The sequence below is a fragment of the Trichechus manatus genome, unplaced genomic scaffold (assembly GCF_000243295.1).
Source record: "Trichechus manatus latirostris isolate Lorelei unplaced genomic scaffold, TriManLat1.0 scaffold00040, whole genome shotgun sequence".
Taxonomy (NCBI): Eukaryota; Metazoa; Chordata; class Mammalia; order Sirenia; family Trichechidae; genus Trichechus; species Trichechus manatus.
In genome coordinates, this window is record NW_004443976.1 from 13,441,145 (window position 1) to 13,462,263 (window position 21,119).

Consider the following 21,119-nt stretch of genomic DNA (forward strand, 5'->3'; position numbering starts at 1 on the left):
GCTTTGAAAATAAACCTCTGTTCTCTGAGACAATTTACATAATGGCCCTGCCCTCCAGACTCTAGGTATTGGCCACAGTCTCTGGATTTTGAGTGGACGCCCGTCGGCCCTGGGCTTCAGCTCCGCCTTCCAGGCCCACTGGGACAGCAACTCTGCTCCCTTGGCTTTAGGCGCACCATTCTCCTACTCCATCTGAGTGGCGACTCCACCCTTAGAAACACCAGAGGTCATGGCTCCACCCTTTGAAACCCTAGAGGTCATGGCCATACATTTTGAGACTGACTTGGCTTCTTGTGTTCCTTGTCTCTTCAGCTTCAGCTTCTGTTTCCTGTGGCCGCTCAGCCCTCCGGCCTCACGCCCACATCTGCCCTGCTGGGGCAAATGTTCCAAAGCTTGGTAGCTCCACCAGTAAGTGCCCGGAGGCACCCCACTCCCCCAGAAAGCCTCGTGCACACAGGCACTCAGCTCTCTTGCTCTGTGGGTCGGTTCCAGCGCCGTCTCGCACTGGTCTCCTGGTTCTGCTGCTGTTGGTTCTCTGCCGCTGTTGCTTCTCTGCTGCTGCTGGTCCTTTGCAGCTGCCAATACTCTATCCATTCACAGTTTCAAAATCACTTCCACGTTTTAGGTATCTATTAGAGCAGCACCCCACTCTCTTGGTACCAAATTCTGTCTTAGTTATCTAGTGCTGCTACAACGGAAATACCACAAGTGGATGGCTTTAACAAAGAGAAGTTTATTTCCTCACAGTAAAGTAGGCTAAAAGTCCAAATTCAGGGCATCAGCTCCAGGGGAAGGCTTTCTCTCTCTGTTGGTCTTCCTTCTCATTAGTGTTACGCCGGACTAGGAGCTTCTCTGTGCAGGGACCCCAGTCCAAGGGACTCGCCCTGCTCCTGGCACTGCTTTCTTGGTGGTATGAAGTCCCCCTGTCTCTCTGCTCACTTCTGTCTTTTATATCTCAAGAGATCGCCTCAGGACACAATCCAGTCTTGTAGATTGTGTCCTACCTCACTAGCACAACTGCCGCTCACCCTCCCTCATTAACATTGTTACCCGAATAGGGTCTGTGCCCTGGAGCAGTCGAGCCAATGAAACACACCCCAAGTCAGAAAGAGTGAGAAAGCTTTTAATTCAGGAAGTGTACACCACCAGGGACCCCACAGCAACTCAGGCTGTCCTTAGGGAGTCCCAAAAAGCATTTTTACATCAGATCTTATATATGATTTTTACAAAGGTTAGAAGTGTTGTTATTCACTCCAAGATAATTACAAGAGACTATCATAGACTATCATACTAAAGAGACAGGGAACTGGACACTTCCTTATCAGGCTAAAGATGTACGTAGTCTCTGACATCTGGGCTCTAATCTCCCTGTGGGGGATCCTAAAGCAGAGTCATTAGCAAAGGTATGCACAAAACAAAGCCATTAACACAGGTATGCGAAAAGAGAGAAGGCAAAGAAAAAAGAAAAAAACTTATAAATTCATCATGGCGTTAGTTATGTCAAGCCCTCAGTTGCCCAATCTGAAAAGGAGAAAACATGCTGGTGAGTATTAGGGTCACCACATCATAGAGGCAGAATTTACAACATATAGGAAAATCACACAATACTGGGAATTATGGCCCAGCCAAATTGATACACACATTTTTGGGGGGACATAATTCAATCCATAACAGCAGCCAAGTGCATTAACCGTTTACACCCCCCAGGGACTGCAGCTATCCCACTGCTGGGTATGTATCCTACGGAAATGTGTATGCATGTTCATAAAAAGACATATACTAGAATGTTCATAGCAGCACTACTCATAACAGCCCCAAACTGGACACTGCCCAAATGGCCATCAGCAGTAGAATGAATAAATCAACCATGGTGTACTCCCAACGTAAAATACTCTGTAGCAGCGAGAATGAACAATTTATAACTACACACAACGATCCTCACAAAAATAACGTGGAGCAAAAGAAACCAAACACCAACCGACACATACTATACTATACAGTTCCATTTATAGACAGCATTAAAACAAGAGAAAATGAATCTCTACCATTAGAAGTCATATAGTGGTTTCCTTTTAGGGATAATGGCTAACAGGGAATATAAGGTGAGCATCTGAGGTCCTGGTAATATTCTGTTTTTTGATCTTGGTGCTGGCTGCTCAGTTTGTGAAAATTCATTGAGCTGTACATTTACTCGGAGTCCCTAGATGGTGCAAATAGTTAATGTGCGTGGCTGCTAACTGAAAGTTTGGAGGATCAAGTTCACCTACAGGTGCCTTGGAAGACAGGCTTGACAATCTACTTTTGAAAAATCAGCCATTGAAAACCCTGTGGAGCACAGTTTTACTCTGACACACGTGGAGTCACCACGAGTCAGAGTCGACTCTACGGTAATTTGTTCAGGGTTTTCTTTTTTTTTTTGATACATTTACCAATGTGTACTTTTCTGTATGCATATTATACTTTAGTAAGAAGTTCAAAAAATTATAGACTCCAAGAAAGCCTCCTTACCTAGATCCCCATTCCCATTTATGTGCACCAATTTCCAAACTGGTTCTGTATTCTTCTGAGCTAAGTTTTGGGCTTTCACGTGTGGTTATGTCCCCCTGGGAATGCATAAGCATTTTTAGGTTGTTGGGATGAGTGGAGAAGGGGACATGTGGTAAGAGTGCCAGCAATGGCTTCTCTTCACTTCTCCATGCCTCTTCCCGGGAAAGGAGGGTGATTTATTTGACTGGTAAATTTCAGAAAAAGGTCCAGCTCCTCCCACTTTTGTCCCCCAGAGCTGGCCTGACTGCAGAAAGCACATAATCTGCCCAGATCTTTGCCATTCAAAGAAAGGGGCCTGCTCTGTGGGAGGAAACCTGAGGTTTTGTAGGGCTGCCTGTGAACTAGGCAGGAAAGTTTGCCCAATTCAGAATTAGGAAGCTCGCTTGCCCCTGGAGAAGAGCCACATTCTGCAATGCCAGCCTTACTCTTTTTTAATTTATTTTTTGTTGTTGAGAATATACACAACAGAACATATACCAATTCAACAATTTCTACAGACACAATTTAGTGACTGACTACATTTTCCAGTTGTACAACCATTCTCACCCTTCTTTTCTGAACTGTTCCTCCCCATTGACATAAACTCACTGCCCCGTAAGGTTCCTATCTAATCTTTCAAGCTGCTGTTGTCAATTTGATCCCATATAGACAGTTCTTAAAAGAGCACAATGCTCAAGGCAGACATTCTTTACTAATTAAGCTAAATTGTTGTTTGATTTAATGAAGACTTCAGGGGATATTTTTGGCTTAAGGTTTAAAGATTACCTAACACAGGGTACTAGTTTTGAGGGTTCATCCAGCCTCAACGGCTCCAGAAAGTCTGGATTCATGAGAATTTGAAATGGTGTTTGTATTTTCCTTCTCTTGATCCAGATTTTTCTACAGAATCTTTGATCAAAATGTTCAGTAATGGTAGATGGGCAACATCCACTTCTTCTGGTCTCATGGCAAAGGAGGCCATCGTTCATGGAGGCAATTAGCCACACATTCTGTTTCCTTCTCCTGTCAGCTTTACTCGTATGACCTTCATTAAGGTGATATTTTAGTCATCTAACTGCCTTACACATTTGTTTTACTACTCAAGGGGATCAGAATTGGTATGGAAGGGACCTATTATTTATTTGCTAGGTGCCTCAAGTCTTCTTAGTATATGTACTGTTGAAGCAAGCATATCACAAGTCATTTTAGAAAAGCATAGATTTTTTTGGATATAGTGCACACATTCCGAAAGGATGGGCCCTTAACTGACTCCTGGGAGATAACCTCTAAACCCTTAGAATATCCTGCCTGATAAGCATGTATTTCCATACCTGGGGGCTTGGGCCATGCCAGATAGTTTATGCTAACAATATAATTTATGGCGAATGCCTGTTTATGTATGCCCAGTGGCTTTGGGCCACACTATATCGGTTTGACTTCTGTTGGGGCTGGAGACTGAGTTGTCACGGCTACTCACATGACTGAGCCACAATAAAGACCCTGGACACCAAGACTCAGGGGAGCTTTCCTGTTTGGCACATTTACACATGCTGTCACACACTGTTGCTGGGAGAATTAAGTGCTGTCAGTGTGACTCCACTGGGGAGGACAACTGGAAGCTTGCACCTGGTTTTTCCTGGACTCTGCCCTATGTGCCTTTTGCCTTTGCTCATTTCAGTGTGTATCTTTTCATTGTAATAAACTGTAACTATGAGTATAACATCTTTTCTGGGTCCTATGAGTCCTTCTAATGACTCGTTGAATCGGATGGTGGTCTCAGGGACTCCCAGCACAGATAGCTATCAACAAGCCCCAAATATATCATAAAATGAAAAGTATGTTTTTATTCAGCACAATAGCTTTCAGAGGATTATACTTGTAATCTGTCTAATGAAGAGTTGACCTAACCCTGAATGGTAGGCCCAGAACATGGAGCCAGACCTATGACCTTTATCAAAACAAATGAGATGAGGGAAGATTTGGAGAGCAGAGAGAGCCAAACAATGCCCTGCACCCCAAATCCCTGAGACCTTCCCCCTTAAAGAGGGAGAGTTGGAAGACATGACACACGAAAAGTGGGCGTTTCAGTCCCGCTAGTAAAGTAGTGTTGGAGTAATAGTGAAAGTGAACAAGCGGTTCTCAAAATTAAAAAGCAGAAGGATTTGCTCCCACTTACTCATACGTCATTTCTTCATCTTCATTTTGTTTCAAGGGCTTGGCAGTTTTCAATTTCTTGCCTAAGGGAGAAAAAGTATTTCCATTTAGGAAGAGTTAACAACGGTTGTGATTCTACAGTTCAGAAATCCTCAAAGGCCAGCAGGTCTAAGACGTTTGGAAAGAACCACCAAGAGGAGATAGACTTAAAGACACAGAGCCAGTGAGTGGTAGAGCCAGAATTTGAACTCAGGCCATCTGACCTCAGAGCCTGTGTGCTAACCCAGTGATGATAGTAACCATGTGGGCTGTATTTACTTCCTAGTACTATGCCTGGCACTTAGGTGGCACTCAGGAACATAGGTGTAGTTGGGAGGAAATAAGATAAAGAATGGGAAAAACAGTTTGTCAACTGTGATGCACTGGACATAGAAGTTATTATTAATGATAACCTGCTTGTTAACAGGAGTAGCTCAAGACAAGAGGTAAAGTTTTTGTTTACAGTCATATTTTTGTCCATATCTAAGAATGAAAAGTTTTAAGAAGGAAAATGGATACAGGACTACAGATGAACAGAATACACTTTTTGTTTTAAAGAGAAATATTAGTTACCATCAAGGAGTAGAGAGAAAAGAGCATTGAACTGGGAGCCCAGAAGACCTGAGTTCTGGTCCCAGCGCTGCCACCAACACCTATGGACTTCAGCCAAGGCTCTATCTCACTTCAAACCTTAATTTTCTTATCTCAAAAAAGAGATTGAGAAGAATGGTTACATGAGAATCAATTTCCTTTCACCTCTTGTGCAGTGCTGACCTTTTAGCACCAGGTTGAGCAGGATTCTGCGGCTGTGTCTTAGTAATCTAGTGCTGCTATAACAGAAATACCACAAGTGGATAGCTTTAACAAAGCGAAATGTATTTTCTCACAGTTCTAGCAGGCTAGAAGTCCAAATTTAGGATGTCACCTCCAGGGGAAGGCTTTCTCTCTCTGTTGGCTCTGGAGGAAGGTCCTTGTCATCAATCTTCCCCTGGACTAGGAGCTTCTCTGTGCAGGAACCCCGGGTCCAAAGGACGTGCTCTGCTCCCAGCACTGCTTTCTTGGTGGTTTGAGGTCCCCAACTCTCTGCTTGCTTCCCTTTCCTTTTATCTCTTGTGAGATAAAAGATGGGGCAGGCCACACCCCAGGGAAACTCCATTTTCATTGGATCAGGGATATGACCTGAGCAAGGGTTTTACATCCCATCCTAATCCTCTTTAACCACAAACAGAGATTATGATTTATAACACATAAGAAAATCACTAAAATAAAGGACAACTGCATAATACAGGGAATCATGGCCTAACCAAGTTGACACATATTTTTGAGGGACACAATTCAATCCATGACAGGCTGTATCTGGATGCAATGGGAGGACAGAGCCTTGATCATTGAGGGATGCCTGTCCAAGGAACCCCAGGGGAAGGGGGTTCTACACCTCAGTGTATTTACCATCCCCAAGTGTACTCTTGACTTAGGTCATTATTTAAAGGGATAGGATCTAAAGCAAAAACATCATTGAATTAAGGGTTTCGTGTTTCTGGAGATGAGCAGCAAGGTGGAAAACCCACTTGAAGACAATCCAAAATTAATGTTAATCCCTAAGTAGCTACCTATTTATGTCAAGGGTGGCAAAAATCTTTGGTCAAGATGTGGATAATACCAGAAAATTCAGAGTATGACCTTACAGGAGGCAATCATGGTGGCCAAACAACATGTAGATCATGGATCGAGTCTATATTTTACTTGTCAAGACAGTGTTTTGACATTCTACAGACTTGTGCTCTTCCAACTCCCTGAGAGAAGATGCTGTGATCAGCAGCCACATGAGAGATAGAAAGCATTTGAGCATATTGTGCTTTTAAATAGATTCTGCTTTCACCCAACCTCTTAGGGCTAGAAGAGTGTTTGAAAATTAATTAACCCCTCTGCCTTCCCTACACAGTTGGGGAAATTGAAGCCCAAGGACATGAGTTAGTGGCAGAGGTAGGACTCAAACACAGAATAACAACAACAACAAAAAAACCAAACCCACTGCCATCCAGTCGATTCCGAATCATACTGACCCTATAGGACAGAGTAGAACTGTTGCTCCAGGGTTTTCAAGGAGCAGCTGATGGATTTGAACTGGCGACCTCTTTGTTAGCAACTGTAGCTCTTAACTACTAATCCAAGGTTCAGTCCATACAGGCCAAGGATGAATCTTCTTGCCCTAAAAGAGTCCTAATGCACTGATAACCACCCCTTGCTTCCCTCTACCCACACAGGTGAGATGGCCATTACCTTGTCTAAACAGCCTTCTACAGACACAGTACAGGATGAGGCCCAGGCTCACGGAGGTAACGATGATGGCGCCAGCTAAGAAGATCCAGAATTTGTCCTTCCACCAAGGCATAGCAGGGGTATCCTAATATAGAGGAGGAATGGAGACAGAAGAATGAGGCATGAATGAGGGGCATCTTAGAGTGGTGGTGCTGTGGTGGTGGTGAGGTTATCTACCATATTGTGTAGTAATACAGGCATCTGCTTAGGAATCAAACTGGCACTAGTTTACATTTAAACCGTACCAATTAGTAGCCAGGACACCTCAGGCAAGTCACTTAACCTTCTCTGAGCATCAGTTTCCTCATATGTAACATGGGAGTGACACGGAGTCCCTGAGTGGTGGAAACTTAATGTGTTTGGCTGCTAACCAAAAGGTTGGAGGTTCAAGTCCACCCAGAAGCACCTTGGAAGAAAGGCTTTATGATTTACTTTTTAAAAATCAGCCATTGAAAACCCTATGGAGCACAGTTCTACTCTGATACACTTGGGGTTGCCATGAGCCAGGATCAAACTGATGGCAACTGGTGGTGGTGATGGTGGTAGGCACTTTAGAAATTGTAGCATAATCACTGCTTTCTCTTATATTGCCAAACATGCAGCTGGTGGGAGAATGTGCAATTTAAAACAAATAATTGACTGCAGTTGTTTTTATATAATAAGGGCAATATAGACTGAATTCATAAGAGGACAGATAGAATTTTGAGGGCCTTTGTTTGGGAGGGGGGTTAGAAAAATACTTTGATAGACCTCTTTGAGCGAGGCATGATCAGAAGGGGGAAGGTAAAGACACAGAGCAAGATGAGTTGGTTTGTATGATAAAAGTCACAAGCATTTGGGGTTGAAGGCTGGTAGGCTAGAGGAGGAGAGTCTTAGAAGAGGGCGGCAGCAGCGGGAGAGGTCAAGAAGATAGCATCAAATCTGAGCATCCTTAAAAATTCCCCAGAGTGGAAAGTGACCAATGGATTTTTCTAATATTCAGTTTTAAGTTGTTGCCTGTATTATGTTATGTTGCAGTCTTCCTCTGTTACCATCCACCTTCAATAAAACCGCACAACAGACAGGCTTGTATGAGCAGATCCTGGGGGGAAATGACATGGGTGCAGTGGTTTTCCCTGCCAGGGGTAACATATGGTAAGTAGAAAGAAGAGCAGCTGCCAATCTCCCAGTGATAGTGAGGAGAAGGCTGTAGGATGGACGAACAGGAGTAGCCTCAGGAATTCCAGGAGATCTTGGAGAGGGGCTGAACTCTCCTTGTCTGTGGAATGAGCACCATTTCTAGTTCATTTGGAAATTAAAATAAAAGTAATCCTAAGGCTTGGGACACATCCTGGCATTCTGGTTACATGAGAATCAACCTCCACCCATGTATGTTGTTGTGGTACCATTTCAGACTGATGCTTTTGAGTAGTATTCATGACGTAAACAGGGGCTAGGAAGGTGGCAGAGGAACAGGGGCAAAAGTAGGCTGATGCTGAAGACATTATTACTACAAAGAACTTTTAACATTTAAAAATCGGTCAGTTACTGGGAATAACCCACCCCCAAGGCATGCGGACAGATTTTTTTTTGCAGATTATCTTTTCAGATGCACAAAAGAAAGCAAAGGAGGAAGAAGAACATAGACAAAATAAAAAAATGGATAGTGGAAACTTGGCTCTCAATAGGGGCCCATGAATTTTGGTTTAGCAGGGCCCAGTGAAGTCAAAAGAGTACTAGTCTTAAAAAGAGGCCACAGATCAGAAGGAGACTCTTAGTTCAATAAACTTAAGTTGGGATCTCACATCTTACCTTCTTTAGCTGTTGGAGACCAGCTGGATGGATGGATGGGTGGATGGAGGGGTAGAGGGATGGAGGGGTGGAGAGATGGAGGGAGGGGTGGAAGGGGGAAGAGAAGGAGGGAAGGATAGATAGATGATAGATAGATGATAGATACATAGATGATAGATAGGTGTCAGGTAGATGACAGTATGTTCTCTCCATTTTCTCAATTCTCTTTGCTCTTCAAATGTTGGACTCTTGGTTCTTGGTCTATCTTTCCTCTCATATTTTCTTTCTGTCTGTTTGCTTTACTCTTGAAAATTTTCCCCAAAAAGCAACATAAATTTACTCTTTAGAGCTATAGAAGTTGTTATGGATTGAATTGTGTCTGCCCAAAATATCTGTCAACTTGGCTGGGCCATGATTCCCAGTATTGTGTGAATTGTCCACCATTTTGTCATCTGATGTGATTTTCCTATGTGTGGTAAATCCTATCTCCATTATGTTGATGAGCTGGGATTAGTGGCAGTTATGTTAATGAAGCAGAACTCAATCTACAAGATTGGATTGTGTTTTAAGCCAATCTCTTTTGAGATGTAAAAGAGAGAAGTGAGCAGAGAGACAGGGGGACCTCAAATCACCAAGAAAGTAGTGCCAGGAGCACAGCGCATCCTTTGGACCCAGGGTCCCTGTGCAGAGAAGCTCCTAGACCAAGGGAAGATTGATGATAAGGACCTTGCTCCAGAACTGACAGAGAAAGAAAGCCTTCCCCTGGAGCTGGTGCCCTGAATTTGGACTTCTAGCCTACTACAGCATGAGAAAATAAACGTCTGTTTGTTAAAGCCATTCACTTGTGGTATTTCTGTTATAGCAGCACTAGATAACTAAGATAGAAGTAAATACAGGATACAAGAGTTAAAAGCTGTTGCAACTTAGGAACATGACTAGGTGGAAGGAAGGGAGTGGGAAGACAGGGGACTGTAGTGTTTCATTACAAATCTTCTGAATTACTTGATTTTTGAACTATTTGTATTTACTTCGATAAAATTAAAAAGAGTCAATCAGCTGTACAGTATAGTTTCCATGAAAAGCCATTGCTCAGTTTCAAGTTAAAGGAATTTCATTCTAATCAGGTTCGTGGGAAAGAAAGAGGAAGTGTAATGTTGTCAGAAAGGAAACTATGGGTCACTTTTCAGAACTACTCAGTGTGATAAGTTTTTTGTAGTTTTGTTCTGTAAAAATGACATAGGGGCAGTGTTTGACCTCCTCCAAACCCACAAGGGGGAAAGAGAAGCAAGAGCAACAGCGAAAGGCTGACTTCATGCGGTGGAGACCATACAAGCCTACTCTCTCTGCCATCTTTACTAATTCTGACACCAACCATCCCTCACATAGCACTGTCTACTTCTCTGCTGGGTTCGATAATTCATTGCAATGGCCACACAGAACTCATAGACCATACTCACGATTATGGGATTTATTAGGGAAGTAACAGGTTACAGTTCAGGCTCAGAAACGCTCAGGATACAGTTCTTCCTTCAGGATAGCCTCTTCCCAGCCTTGCTCGCAAGCACGCCTCTCCCTGGCCCTAGGCCTCTCCCCAAAGGCACTCAGCTTTCTGTCTCCGTGGGCTGGGAAGCCCACCACACCGTTTCCTGCTGCCAGGTCTCTGCTGCCGGGTCCCTCCTGCCACCGCTTCTCACTGTCTTCATGGTTACAGCTTGCTTGCTCTCTCTTGGTCTCCTACTTCCAGGAGCTTCTCAGCGCAGGGATCCCGAGTCTAAAGGATGCACTCTCTGCTCCTGGATGTTCTTCCTTGGTGGTGGTAGGATCCTCTTCTCCGCTCTGAAATTGGCTCTCTTTTAAGGCAAAACTGACCAATCCCCTTGCTAGGCCACAACTACCCTCTCACACAGTCCCACCCACTCACCTGGGTAGGAGTTACAAGACCATGGCGAGACAGGCCACACACAAAAGTAATTAATCGCACCACATATTCTTACACATTAAACGGATTTGATTTGCCATTTAATGTTTTGAGTGTTTTGGTGCACCAAGCACCAAACGTTTTCCCATCTCTTACCTTATTTCATCCTCCCTACCACCCTGTTTCAAAAGACGGGAAACCAAGTCTGAGGTGAAATGACCTGCCCAAGGCCACCCAGGTAGGAAAGAGAGCCAGGATGCTTTCTCTCTTTGTCACAGTTCCTTCTTCTGTTGATGTTAGTAATGATGCCTGTAGGTCATCAAAGAAAGGCCATTGGAGTACAGGATATCTTCGTTTAGTAGGAGTATTGCTATGGTAGTGATACGGTGGTATGAGGGGTCAAGGGGAATTCTCCAGAATGAATGATCAAGGCCCAGATTTGAAAATAAAATTCCCCACATTCTAAGACCAGAGAAACACGACTGTGGGTCACCTCCTTCCCTGTAAACTGCTGTGAGATGCCTTTTCAATACAACCAAGAAGAGCTTATCTTTGGGAAGAGTGTAGCTGAGGGAGGGAGACCCAAGAATCATGTCTCATTTCCACTTAGATGTCCACTGGGCCACCAGGCTATTTTAATGGCCAGGGTGCTACCAGAGAGGGGAGAGGAGCTCTGGAGAGAAATGGCGGGGAGTATGGCCAATGGGGAGCGTGCAGTGGCTGCCTTCTCAAGCTCAGGCCTAGGAAAGGTACAGAAGCCTGGAGTTGGGGCCACAGAGGATAGCTAAATTGGGCGGCCCAGGCCTGTTGAGGACTACTGCGTCATGGGGCAAAAAAGTGCTTGCACAAGAGGATGCCAGTCAGTCCAAAGGTGCAGTTGAGTCTGTCCAAGGGACCACCGATGCCCAAGGGGTTCAGTCCCTCATCAGTGAGCCAGTTGGAGCCCCCATCCCATCCTCAAAAATTAGATCAGCAGTAATAGCCCATTAATGGGAGACTGCCCATGCAAATTGTTTGTCCTTCTTTCCTCTTCATCCCAACACCAGAGAAGTAAGTACAGGGAAGAGTTTGCTGAAAGAGCTGAGCAGGCTCTACCCTTCTCTTTACTCCCCTTGCTGGGGAAAAGAGGAGAGCTTTGAATCAAATATAAGATTGAAGTTTTAAAATGAACATGACTAAATTTTAAAACACTGAAATGAATCTGCTTAATAAACAAAAGTAACTTGAAAGTGTTGAAACTGGACTGAAATGTCCACTTCCCAGAGGGACAGAGGGGAGCCCAGGCAGCAGCAGATATTGCAAACAAATTGTACTACTTTCCTGTAGCTGCTGTAACAAATTACCATAAATTTAGTGGCTTAAAACAGCACAAATTTATTATCTTATAGTTTTAGAGGTCAGAAGTCTGACACAAGTATCACTGGGCTAAAATCAAGATGTCAGCAGGGCTGCATTCCTTTCTGGAGTCTCTAGGGAAGAATCCATTTCCTTGCCAGCTTTTAGAGGCCACCTGCCTTCCTTGGCTTGTGGCCCCTTCCTCCATCTTCAAAGCCAGGAATGTTGCATCTCTGTAACCATTCCTCTGTAGTCACATCCCGCTTTTAGGGACCCTTGTGATTACATTGAGCCCACCCAGATAATCCAGGATAATCTCCCTATTTTAAGTTCAGCTGATTAGAAACTTTAACTCCACCTATAACCTTAATTCTCCTTTGCCATGTACCCGAACATGTTCATAGGTTTTAGGAATTAGGGCATGGTCATCTCTGGGGGAGCCACCACACAAACCATTTCATGTTCATACCTCAACAGGATAAGACTCTTTGGTTAGAGCGGTTCCATGGGTTTATAAAACCAAAGAAAAAAAGACAAAAACAAAAAAACAAATCTTTTGCCATCAAGTTGATTCCGACTCATAGCGACCCTAAAGGACAGAGTAGAACTGCCCCATAGGATTTCCAAGGAGTAGCTAGTGAATTCGAACTGCTGACCTTTTGGCTAGCAGGCAAGCTCTTAACCACTGCACCACCAGGGCTCCCCACTGGTTTATAGATCTTTAAAATGTATTTTTGTGATTTTAGTGATGTCTCAGGAGGAAAAGGGAAAAAAGTGAGTGATCATTCTGCCATCTTTGACCAGAAGTCCACCACATAGTCCACATAGACAGTGCTGACCCAGTCAGGAAGCAGTGGGGACATACCGGAAGGCTAGGGGCAGACCCAGGTCCCCCTCCACAGGTGGGAGAGGCAATTGTCACATGGAAGGAAAAATCAGAGTCCCCAAGAGGCTGAGGAGATGGGAGGTTGGGATACTTTATCTCTAACCCTTTATCTAAGGGATAAAACAGAGCCTTGGAAACCCAAGTGAGGCCCAAAGTCCAGTCTAGACTAGAGGAGAGCAGGACTCGATGTGGGATCAGAGCTGGCCCAATCCCCAATCAGCACTGGTCCCAGAACGTGAGGGATAAAAGAACATGATCCAACTATATGCTGTCTACAAGAGACACATCCTAGGCCCAAAGACACAAATAGTTTGGAAGTGAAGGGATGGAAAAAAATATTCTACACAAACAGTAATCATAAGACAGCTGGGGGTGGGGTTGAGCGCAGGGGTGTAGGCCAGGGGCCCCAGCTGCCAGGAGTTCAGGGACCTGGCAGAACCTGATCTCAGTTCCAGTCAACTGGAGGAGCATTTGATGGACACCATGAATGGAAGAAGGAAGAGCATGAGGATCTATGGGAGCACCCTTTGCTTACAGTTATTGAGGACCTTGGCTGTGCCAGGGCCTGGGCCAAGAACTTGACCCTGGCTGCACAGTGGAATCACTGTGGAGCTTTAAAAACTTCTCTACATCTCTAGAGGTTCTAATTTAATTGATCTGGGGTGTGGCCTGGCCATTGGGGTTTTATTTATTTGTTTTTATAAAGTTCTCCAGGTGATTCTAGCATGTGGCCAAGATTGAAAACTTCTAACATACATGTTACCACTTAACCCTCATTACAACCTTCCAAAGAAGGTACTATTATTACCTTCATCTTACAGATGAGGAAACAGAAGTTCAGAGAGGTTAAGAGATTGCCTGAAGTCTACACAGTTGACTGATTGACCTGAGATTCCAGCCCAGTCCATTCTCTTGCTAAAGGTCATGTTCTGTTTACTTCTGCCAGGCTGACACCAAGCTGATAAATACTTTCTTTTTGCAACAAAAGTGAAAGCAGAACTCTGGTACAAGAACTTCCAATATTGGCAAGGCCTCAGTCTTTAGCTGTGACATGTTCCACATCATGAAAACCTCAATATGAAAATGCACTTCAGAAAAATAACAACCATCGTGTATTGGCTCACCGTGAGTCCTAAGCACTCTGCATGTCCCCTCTCATTTCATCTTCACAACAGCTTTATAAGGTAGGTAATTATTATTATCCCATTTTACAGATGAGAAAACAGAGACCTAAGAGAGCTCAATAACTTGCCCAAGATCACAGAGTTAGTAAGTGGAAAAATCAGAATCCAAATCCAAGTCTGTCTAAATATAGGGCCCTAACTTGTGACCACCAAGCCAGGGGTTCTCAAACATTGTATTTGAATCAATTAAAATGCAAATACCAGGGTCCTACTTTCCCACTCGCTTCCCAATTCTGACTTGTAGGTCTGGGGTAGGACTTGGGAATCAGCACTTTTAACAGGCACTCCAGGAGATTCCCAGGTGTCCCTGTGAGGAACACTTCACGGAGCCAGTCTGCAGAGCCCCCGCTGGGGCAGGTGAGGGAACTGGTGGCTTGTTCCTGGAACAGTCATATGCAGGAGCAGCAGCAGCAGCTGGGTAGAGTGAAGGCACTAAAACGGACCCCCTGAACTCAAAGACATTTCCTGTTTGCTTGTTGTAGTGCCCGAAATTCCACCACCATCACCACTTCTCTCTAAAGTAAGGCTCCAAGCCCCTCCTTTCTCAACTTCCCCTTCACTGAAACTCATTCCCCTGGGTGTGCCAGATGCGGAGGAAGAGAAACTGGTTCTTATTAGGGTGTGAGTGACTTCTGTGGCTTCTCAGGACTCTTTCTCTAGGGCATCGTCAGGAGCATGGACATCTTAAAATCTTTGCCCAAGTTCCATGGAAGTAGGAATGAAGTTCCTACAGGACCAAGAAGGCTCAAGAAGACCCTGTTGTGGAGGCATCTGTCCTCCTGCTTGGTGGTCCCCCCCCCCTTCCACAAGTGCTCCCTCCTTAAGAGCTCAGTGCTCCTACAGTCTGTTTCCCTTTCTCTTCTCTATTCGTCCTGCTCTCAGGAAAGACTCTGACTCTCATTCACTTTGTGACCTCGGTGACTGATAACAACTTAGAGGGAGCTCCATTGTCAGTGTGATGAAAGCCTTAGGAGGAAAGCTCTCGCGGAGCTATTTTAGGCACCATGCCCTTCTCCAAACCCCTGAAATCACCTCTTATTCAATAAGCCCAGCCCCAGACCTCAGAAAGGCCTGAACAGAGCTGTGTCGTGGGATGGGGTAAAGTGGGCAAAGAGGAAAACAGAAGGACTCCAACACCGTCCACTGGAACACTGGCCTTGCTAAGTAAACAAATTCTGCGTCCTTAAGGGGATAAAAATATCATGGGACAGTGAAAGCAGAGTAAGGAGAGAGAAATTCTCTCTCTGCCCCAGGACTGATGTTCCCAGAAGGAAAGGGATTGGTGTGGAAGGTATGCTCTGGAGTTCACACAGTCTAGGACTGGAATCCAGAAACTGGGTGGTCTTAGGGAAGTAACTGAACTTCTCTGTAGCCTTAGTTTCTTCACCTGTAATATGGGGATATGTTTTTTAGATTAAATGAGAACATCCAGGTGAAGCAGTTGGGGACACCAAAAAAAAAAACCCAAACCAAACCTGTTGCTGTTGAGTCGATTCCAACTCATAGTGACCCTATAGGACAGGGTAGAACTTCCCCATAGGGTTTCTAAGGAGTGGCTGGTGGATTCGAACTGCCAACCTTTTGGTTAGCAGCCCAGCTCTTAGCCATTGTGCCACCAGGGCTCCGTTGGGGACACAGCAAGTGCTCAATATATGTTAGCTATTTCTGTCACCATTATTGGCTACTGACAAGATGGCTTCTAGAATCAAAACTCAGCCCATGAGAACTCAGCTAAGTAGTAACAATTCACAGGTTGGGCATGGTTCTGAGTGCTTTGCATGCATTAATATATTTATTCTTAGCAATAAACCCAGGAGGCGAGGACCCCATTATCATGCCCATTTTACAGATGAGGAAACTGAGGCAAAGAGTGGTTAAATATATGTTGAACAATTAAATGAGTGGAGAAGCTTGGATAGGAAACTGGGCACTAAATTTCACCTAAAGAGACCTGAGGTTCCCTCTTCCTCGTTGCTACCATGATCAATTGGTTGTAATGTCTTGTCAATTCTACCTCTGACACTTCTCTTCTAAGGTATCCCTCCTCCCCTCTCCCTGCCATCAGGCCTTCATTCAGGCTTTAGCACCTCTCCCATAAATTATTGTAGCAGCCTCCGAACTAGCCTCCCTGCCTCCTCATGCATCCTAATGCACTCTGCACTGCAGTCAGTGGGCTCTTTCTCACCCCAAATCTGCCCATGTCATGCCCCTGCTCTGAACTCTGAAATAGCTCCCCACTGCTTCCCCAACAAGCCCACACTCTAGCCCTGCCTGCAAGGCGCCTTACCCTCTGGCTCTCCCACACTCTCTCATGGCCCTCTGGCACAGAATCCCAGGACACCATAGGTCCTTTCTCATATTTGGGCCTTCATACAAACTTCTCCCTGACTGGGGCTCCCCTGACCTCTCCTTGCTGGCCTTCCCTCCTTGTTCATCTATGGACCTCTAATGAGCAGAGGAGAGGCAGGTGGGAGGCACGGAAAGAGAGAGGCTTTGGAATTTCATCTAGCGTAGCCAAGTGAGTCATCTGCAACAAGGATGATAATAATCGCTAACATTTTGTCTATGTTTACTGTGTGTGAAGCGCTTTATGAGTATTTAATCCTCACAATAACCCAATGAGATAAGTGCATTATATCTGCATTTTAGAGCTGAAGAAATGGATGATTGGAGAAGTGAGGTCACTGGTCTTAGAGCAGTGAAGGCAGATGAGCTGGGAGACTTTTGTCCAGCATCTCTCTCCACCCTTCTTCACCCTGCTCTGTGTTCCAGCGGACTTGAGGGACTCCCTTCCCATCTGGTTTGCAGTTGAACTCGACCAGTCGAAGACATCAACAGGAGATCAGAAGGCAGAAGGCGAATGAAGTCAGGAGTTTATTCCTGGATTCCCTCCCTGCCAGGTGGCTGTGGATTGGCAGTGTCCTCCTCACACCAAAGGCCATGGCTCAGGTCAGACAGCCTTCTGCATAGAGATCTCTCTTTCTGGTTCTGGTGGTTGGCCAAGAGGTCCCCTGTATTCTACACTAGTTTGCCGGTTTCCTTAAACCCAGCTTCACCCTCTAATCCCCCAGTTAGGGTGTGCCATCTGTGTTCTGCCTGGACCTCCACTTAGGCACTGTAGCCCCATTAACTTTCCTAACTGCCCTGATGTAATGCCTCCCCGCAGCTGGGGGTGGGGCAGGGACTGCAGAAAATAGACCTCATTGTCCGTTCCCTGCAGCGGAGTCCAACCTACTGGGAAGGTCAGAGTTGGGGTGTGTGTGTCTAGTCACAGATGTAAATGTTGTGGTGCCGGTGCTTTGCGGGGGTCTGTGCAGGACTCAGGGGTGGCCCAAAGGAGAGGGTTGTACCTGGGGGTAATTCTACCCTGGGGGAGGGAAGGTCACAGAAGGCTCTCAGAGGGAGTAAATCAAAGACTTCACACATTTCAGAGGGTGGAGAGGGTGTCTGCCAGGCACACAGGGAAAGAGGATGCGGCTATTCCAGAGAACTCCAGAAGGAGAGGGTGTGGGGAATGTTAAGGGACCCACAAATACTAGTGCATAATGCTGGTGTTTAGGCATTGTGTGAGTGTGTGTGCACTCCGGTGAGCAGTGGACAAGGTAGGAGATCCTTGCATGGCTGGAAAGCAACTTGCTACGATTCGTCTTTTATAGGAAGGCTATTTCAGCAACTGATGGGGAGGGTACCCTGGAAAGCGTGCAACTAGAGCCTGTGAAAATAGTTAGCAAACAGCTGCAAACCATCCCCAGGAGAGAAAATGATGCAGAAACCAAGGTGGTGGTGTGAGAATGGAAAGAAGGGGACAATTGCAGGAAACGTGACTAAGGGGAGCTGGGGACTGATTGGTTGGGAGTGAGGTAAGAGAGAAGTCTGGAATGACACAGTGTTTGGCTTGGATGACTGGCTGGATGGTGGTGCTCTTGGATGAGACAGAGACAGAGGACACATTGGAGGAGGAGAAGATGATGAGTTAGGTTTAGGACATGTTGGGCTGGAGGTCCCTCTTGGACACCCTGATGGGCAGTTGGACACCAGGGCCAGGAGTCAGGTGAGAGGTGTGGGTGGGACACCGTGGGGAGACATCTGCACACAGGTGGTGGCCAAAGTCAAAAGAGTGGGTGAGATGGTTCAGGGCGTGTGTGAGGAGGGAGACGACTAGAGGAAAGATAGATCCTGAGGAATCTGTACAGCAAGATGGAAGGAAAGAGGTAGAACTCACCAAGGAGGCTGAGAAGGAGCAACCACGGAAGTAGGACAAGAGCAGAAGAGAGAAATGTTCTTGAAGGCAAGGGAGGCCTGAATTTCAAGAAGATGGGAGGGAAGTGAGGTTGGGCAAGTGTTGCTTGTTTGTTTAAAATACAAGAGGCTTAAGTGAGCTTATAAACCATGAAGGGGCCAGGAGAGAGGACAAGAATGAAATAAAGGTGAGCAGGAGCGAGATCTGAAGGAAAGCAGAGGAGTGCCTTCACAGGACCAGGTGGAAGAGTGAGCTTTGAGAAGGAAACAAGGGAGGGGTGAGGATGGAGAGAGAGAAGTGAGGCTGAATGAAGTCAGAGAGAAGCCTGGGGTGTGGGGACAGGAAGTTGTGAGTGTTCATGCCTAAATATGTTGTCACTGAGTCAATTCCCATGGGGAGCTGTCCCACGGGGCTTCCAAGACTGTAAATCTTTACAGAAGCAGGCTGCCACACATTTTCCCACGGAGGCTGGTGGGTTCAAAGTGCCAACCTTCCAGTTAGCAGCTGAAAGCTTACCTGCTGCATCACCAGGGTTCCTTCTTCATACCTAAAAGCCTCCATTTTCCCTGAAGTAGAAGACAGAGTCAATGGCCTGGGGGATAGGGCAGGGTGGGGTGCGGGAGCAGCAGGCTTGAGGAGAGTGGTCCAGCTGTGCAGGACAAACTCCTTCTCCACCTTTTAACCCTGCTCCTCCTGCACACCCCCATGGTGCCTCCTTCCTTCTCTGTTGTGCCATACATCTGTGGAGGAAGTGTAAATCTTGGCCTGTCCCCTCCAGAGGAATGCTCCTTGGAGACATGAAGGGACACCGCCAACCCGCAATGTTATGATCAATATGTGAGATGTAATTTTTCCTACAGCTGAGCCTGTGTCCTGCTACAGCAAGGACTGTTTCCTGGTGCATTTGCTCAAATGCCTTTTGGAGAAGTGAGAGTGCCTCTCTCTTCACCACTACATTTCCAGTGCCTAGAACCTCACCTGAGGCAGTGGTGGTTCAGAGGTAGAATTCACACCCCCATGCAGGAGGTCCAGGTTTGATTCCCAGCCAATGCACCTCATTCATAGCCACCACCCATCTGTCAGTGGAGGCTTGCGTGTTGCTATGATGCTGAACAGGTTTCAGTGGAGCTTCCAGACTAAAACAGACTAGGAAGAAAGGCCTGGCAATCTAGTTCTGAAAATCAGCCAATGAAAACCCTATTTGGATCACAAGGGTCCAGTCCACAACTGATCACAGGGATGGTACAGGACCAGGCAGCATTTCATTCCCTTGTACATGAGTGTGCCCAGTCTGTGCCAACTCCATGGCAGCTAACAACAACAGAAAGTCACCTAGAACACAGGAAAGCGCTCTACAGGTATCTGAATAATGAATGAATGGCTGATGCCCCGGCCTCTTTCCCTTGCTACGGGCGGACTTTCCCTTGAACATCACAGGATGGTAGGCAGGCAGTTCAGACTCAAATGAAATTCAGGCTCTGTGCATTCCAGTTTCAAACTCAGCCTCACCTGGACATGTGTCCTTGTGTTAAGTGACTGGCTGGGAAGCAGAGGCCATGCAAGTGTTGGGGGGACTTTCCTGCTCATGCCCAGTGAGGCAACTGTGAGGCCAAGCTCCCACCGGACCTCCTTGATGTCAGGACCAGAAATGCCCATGTGGACAGGTGATGGCGACTTAAAATCCAAGCATGCATAAGGAAGAGCAGGGCAGGGTAATTAAAAATGGTCTAGCCTCTCTTCCAAGGAGCCCTGGTGGTACAGGGGTTAAGTGTTCAGCTGCTAAATGAAAGGTCAGTGGTTCGAACTCATCAGCCGCTTCATGGGAGAAAGATGTGGCAGTCTGCTTCCATCAAGATTATAGCCTTGGAAACCTTATGGGGCAGTTTTACTCTGTCCTGTAGGGCCGCTATGAGTCAGAGTCGACTCGACGGCAATGGGTTTGGTTGGCAGTGGGTTTCAGTTTTTTTGGTTAGCCTCTCTTCTCTCCCTCTATCTTCCTCCCATCTCCCCCGTTTCTGTGAAAACCTGAAAACCCTGGGCTCCTCATTCCTCTTCCTTCCGTCCCCACTCGGTCCCCAGCCAGTCAGTTTCTAAATTTCATCTCCACGTTGGCTTTTAAATCAACTCCGCTCCTCTCCATCTCTGTCTCCCCTGCTTTAGTCCTAGTCCTCCTCGTCTCTTGCCTGGACCACTGCGTTTTCACTGGCCCCTGACGCCAGCTGACCCCTTAATCCGTCCTCCACCACCGGCTGCTGAATACAAGAGACTCTTCCTCTCTTGCTTGAAACTCTTCAGTAGTTCTCAGGGCTGAAGCAGGTGAAATCTAAGCTCCTTTCGTAGCATGGCCTTCTACACTGTTTGTGACCACTCCCCTGCCCACCTCACCAGCCTTTGCTCTCAGCACCACTCCGCCTCCCTTGTGCCGTGCTTACCCTCTGCCCCACAAACAACCCGCCTTCCATGAACTCCTCATGCCTTTTCTTGTCTCCTGGCCCAGACTCACTCCTTTCGACTTAGAACAGCAATTCTCAGGGCTGGGGGGCTTCACAGTGTGTACATGAGTGCGGGAGGGGCTGGGGCAGCAATCTGGTTGTCTTGCAGAGCAGGCGTTTTACTTTTCCTGAGATGTTATGCACAAATCGAAGTCAGTGGGTGGTGCGAATGGTTAAGGTACGTGGCTGCTAATTGAAAGGTTGGAGGTTCAAGTTCACCCAGAGGCACCTTGGAAGAAAGGTCTGGAGATCTACT

At 46.1% G+C, this 21,119-nt stretch overlaps 1 protein-coding gene across 2 annotated transcripts in view; it reads right to left on the reverse strand.

Moving 5' to 3' along the window:
- The window catches only part of SCIMP (SLP adaptor and CSK interacting membrane protein), a 29,004-nt gene that overhangs the window by 3,620 nt on the left and 4,265 nt on the right, over nucleotides 1–21,119 (reverse strand). For both annotated transcript variants that reach the window (XM_012555462.2, XM_023731122.1), the window contains 2 exons: nucleotides 7,000–7,123; nucleotides 4,703–4,763 (listed from right to left, as the gene is read on the reverse strand). In XM_012555462.2, the coding sequence (XP_012410916.2) occupies nucleotides 4,703–4,763; nucleotides 7,000–7,123 (185 nt within the window). The remainder of the gene's footprint in view (nucleotides 1–4,702; nucleotides 4,764–6,999; nucleotides 7,124–21,119) is intronic.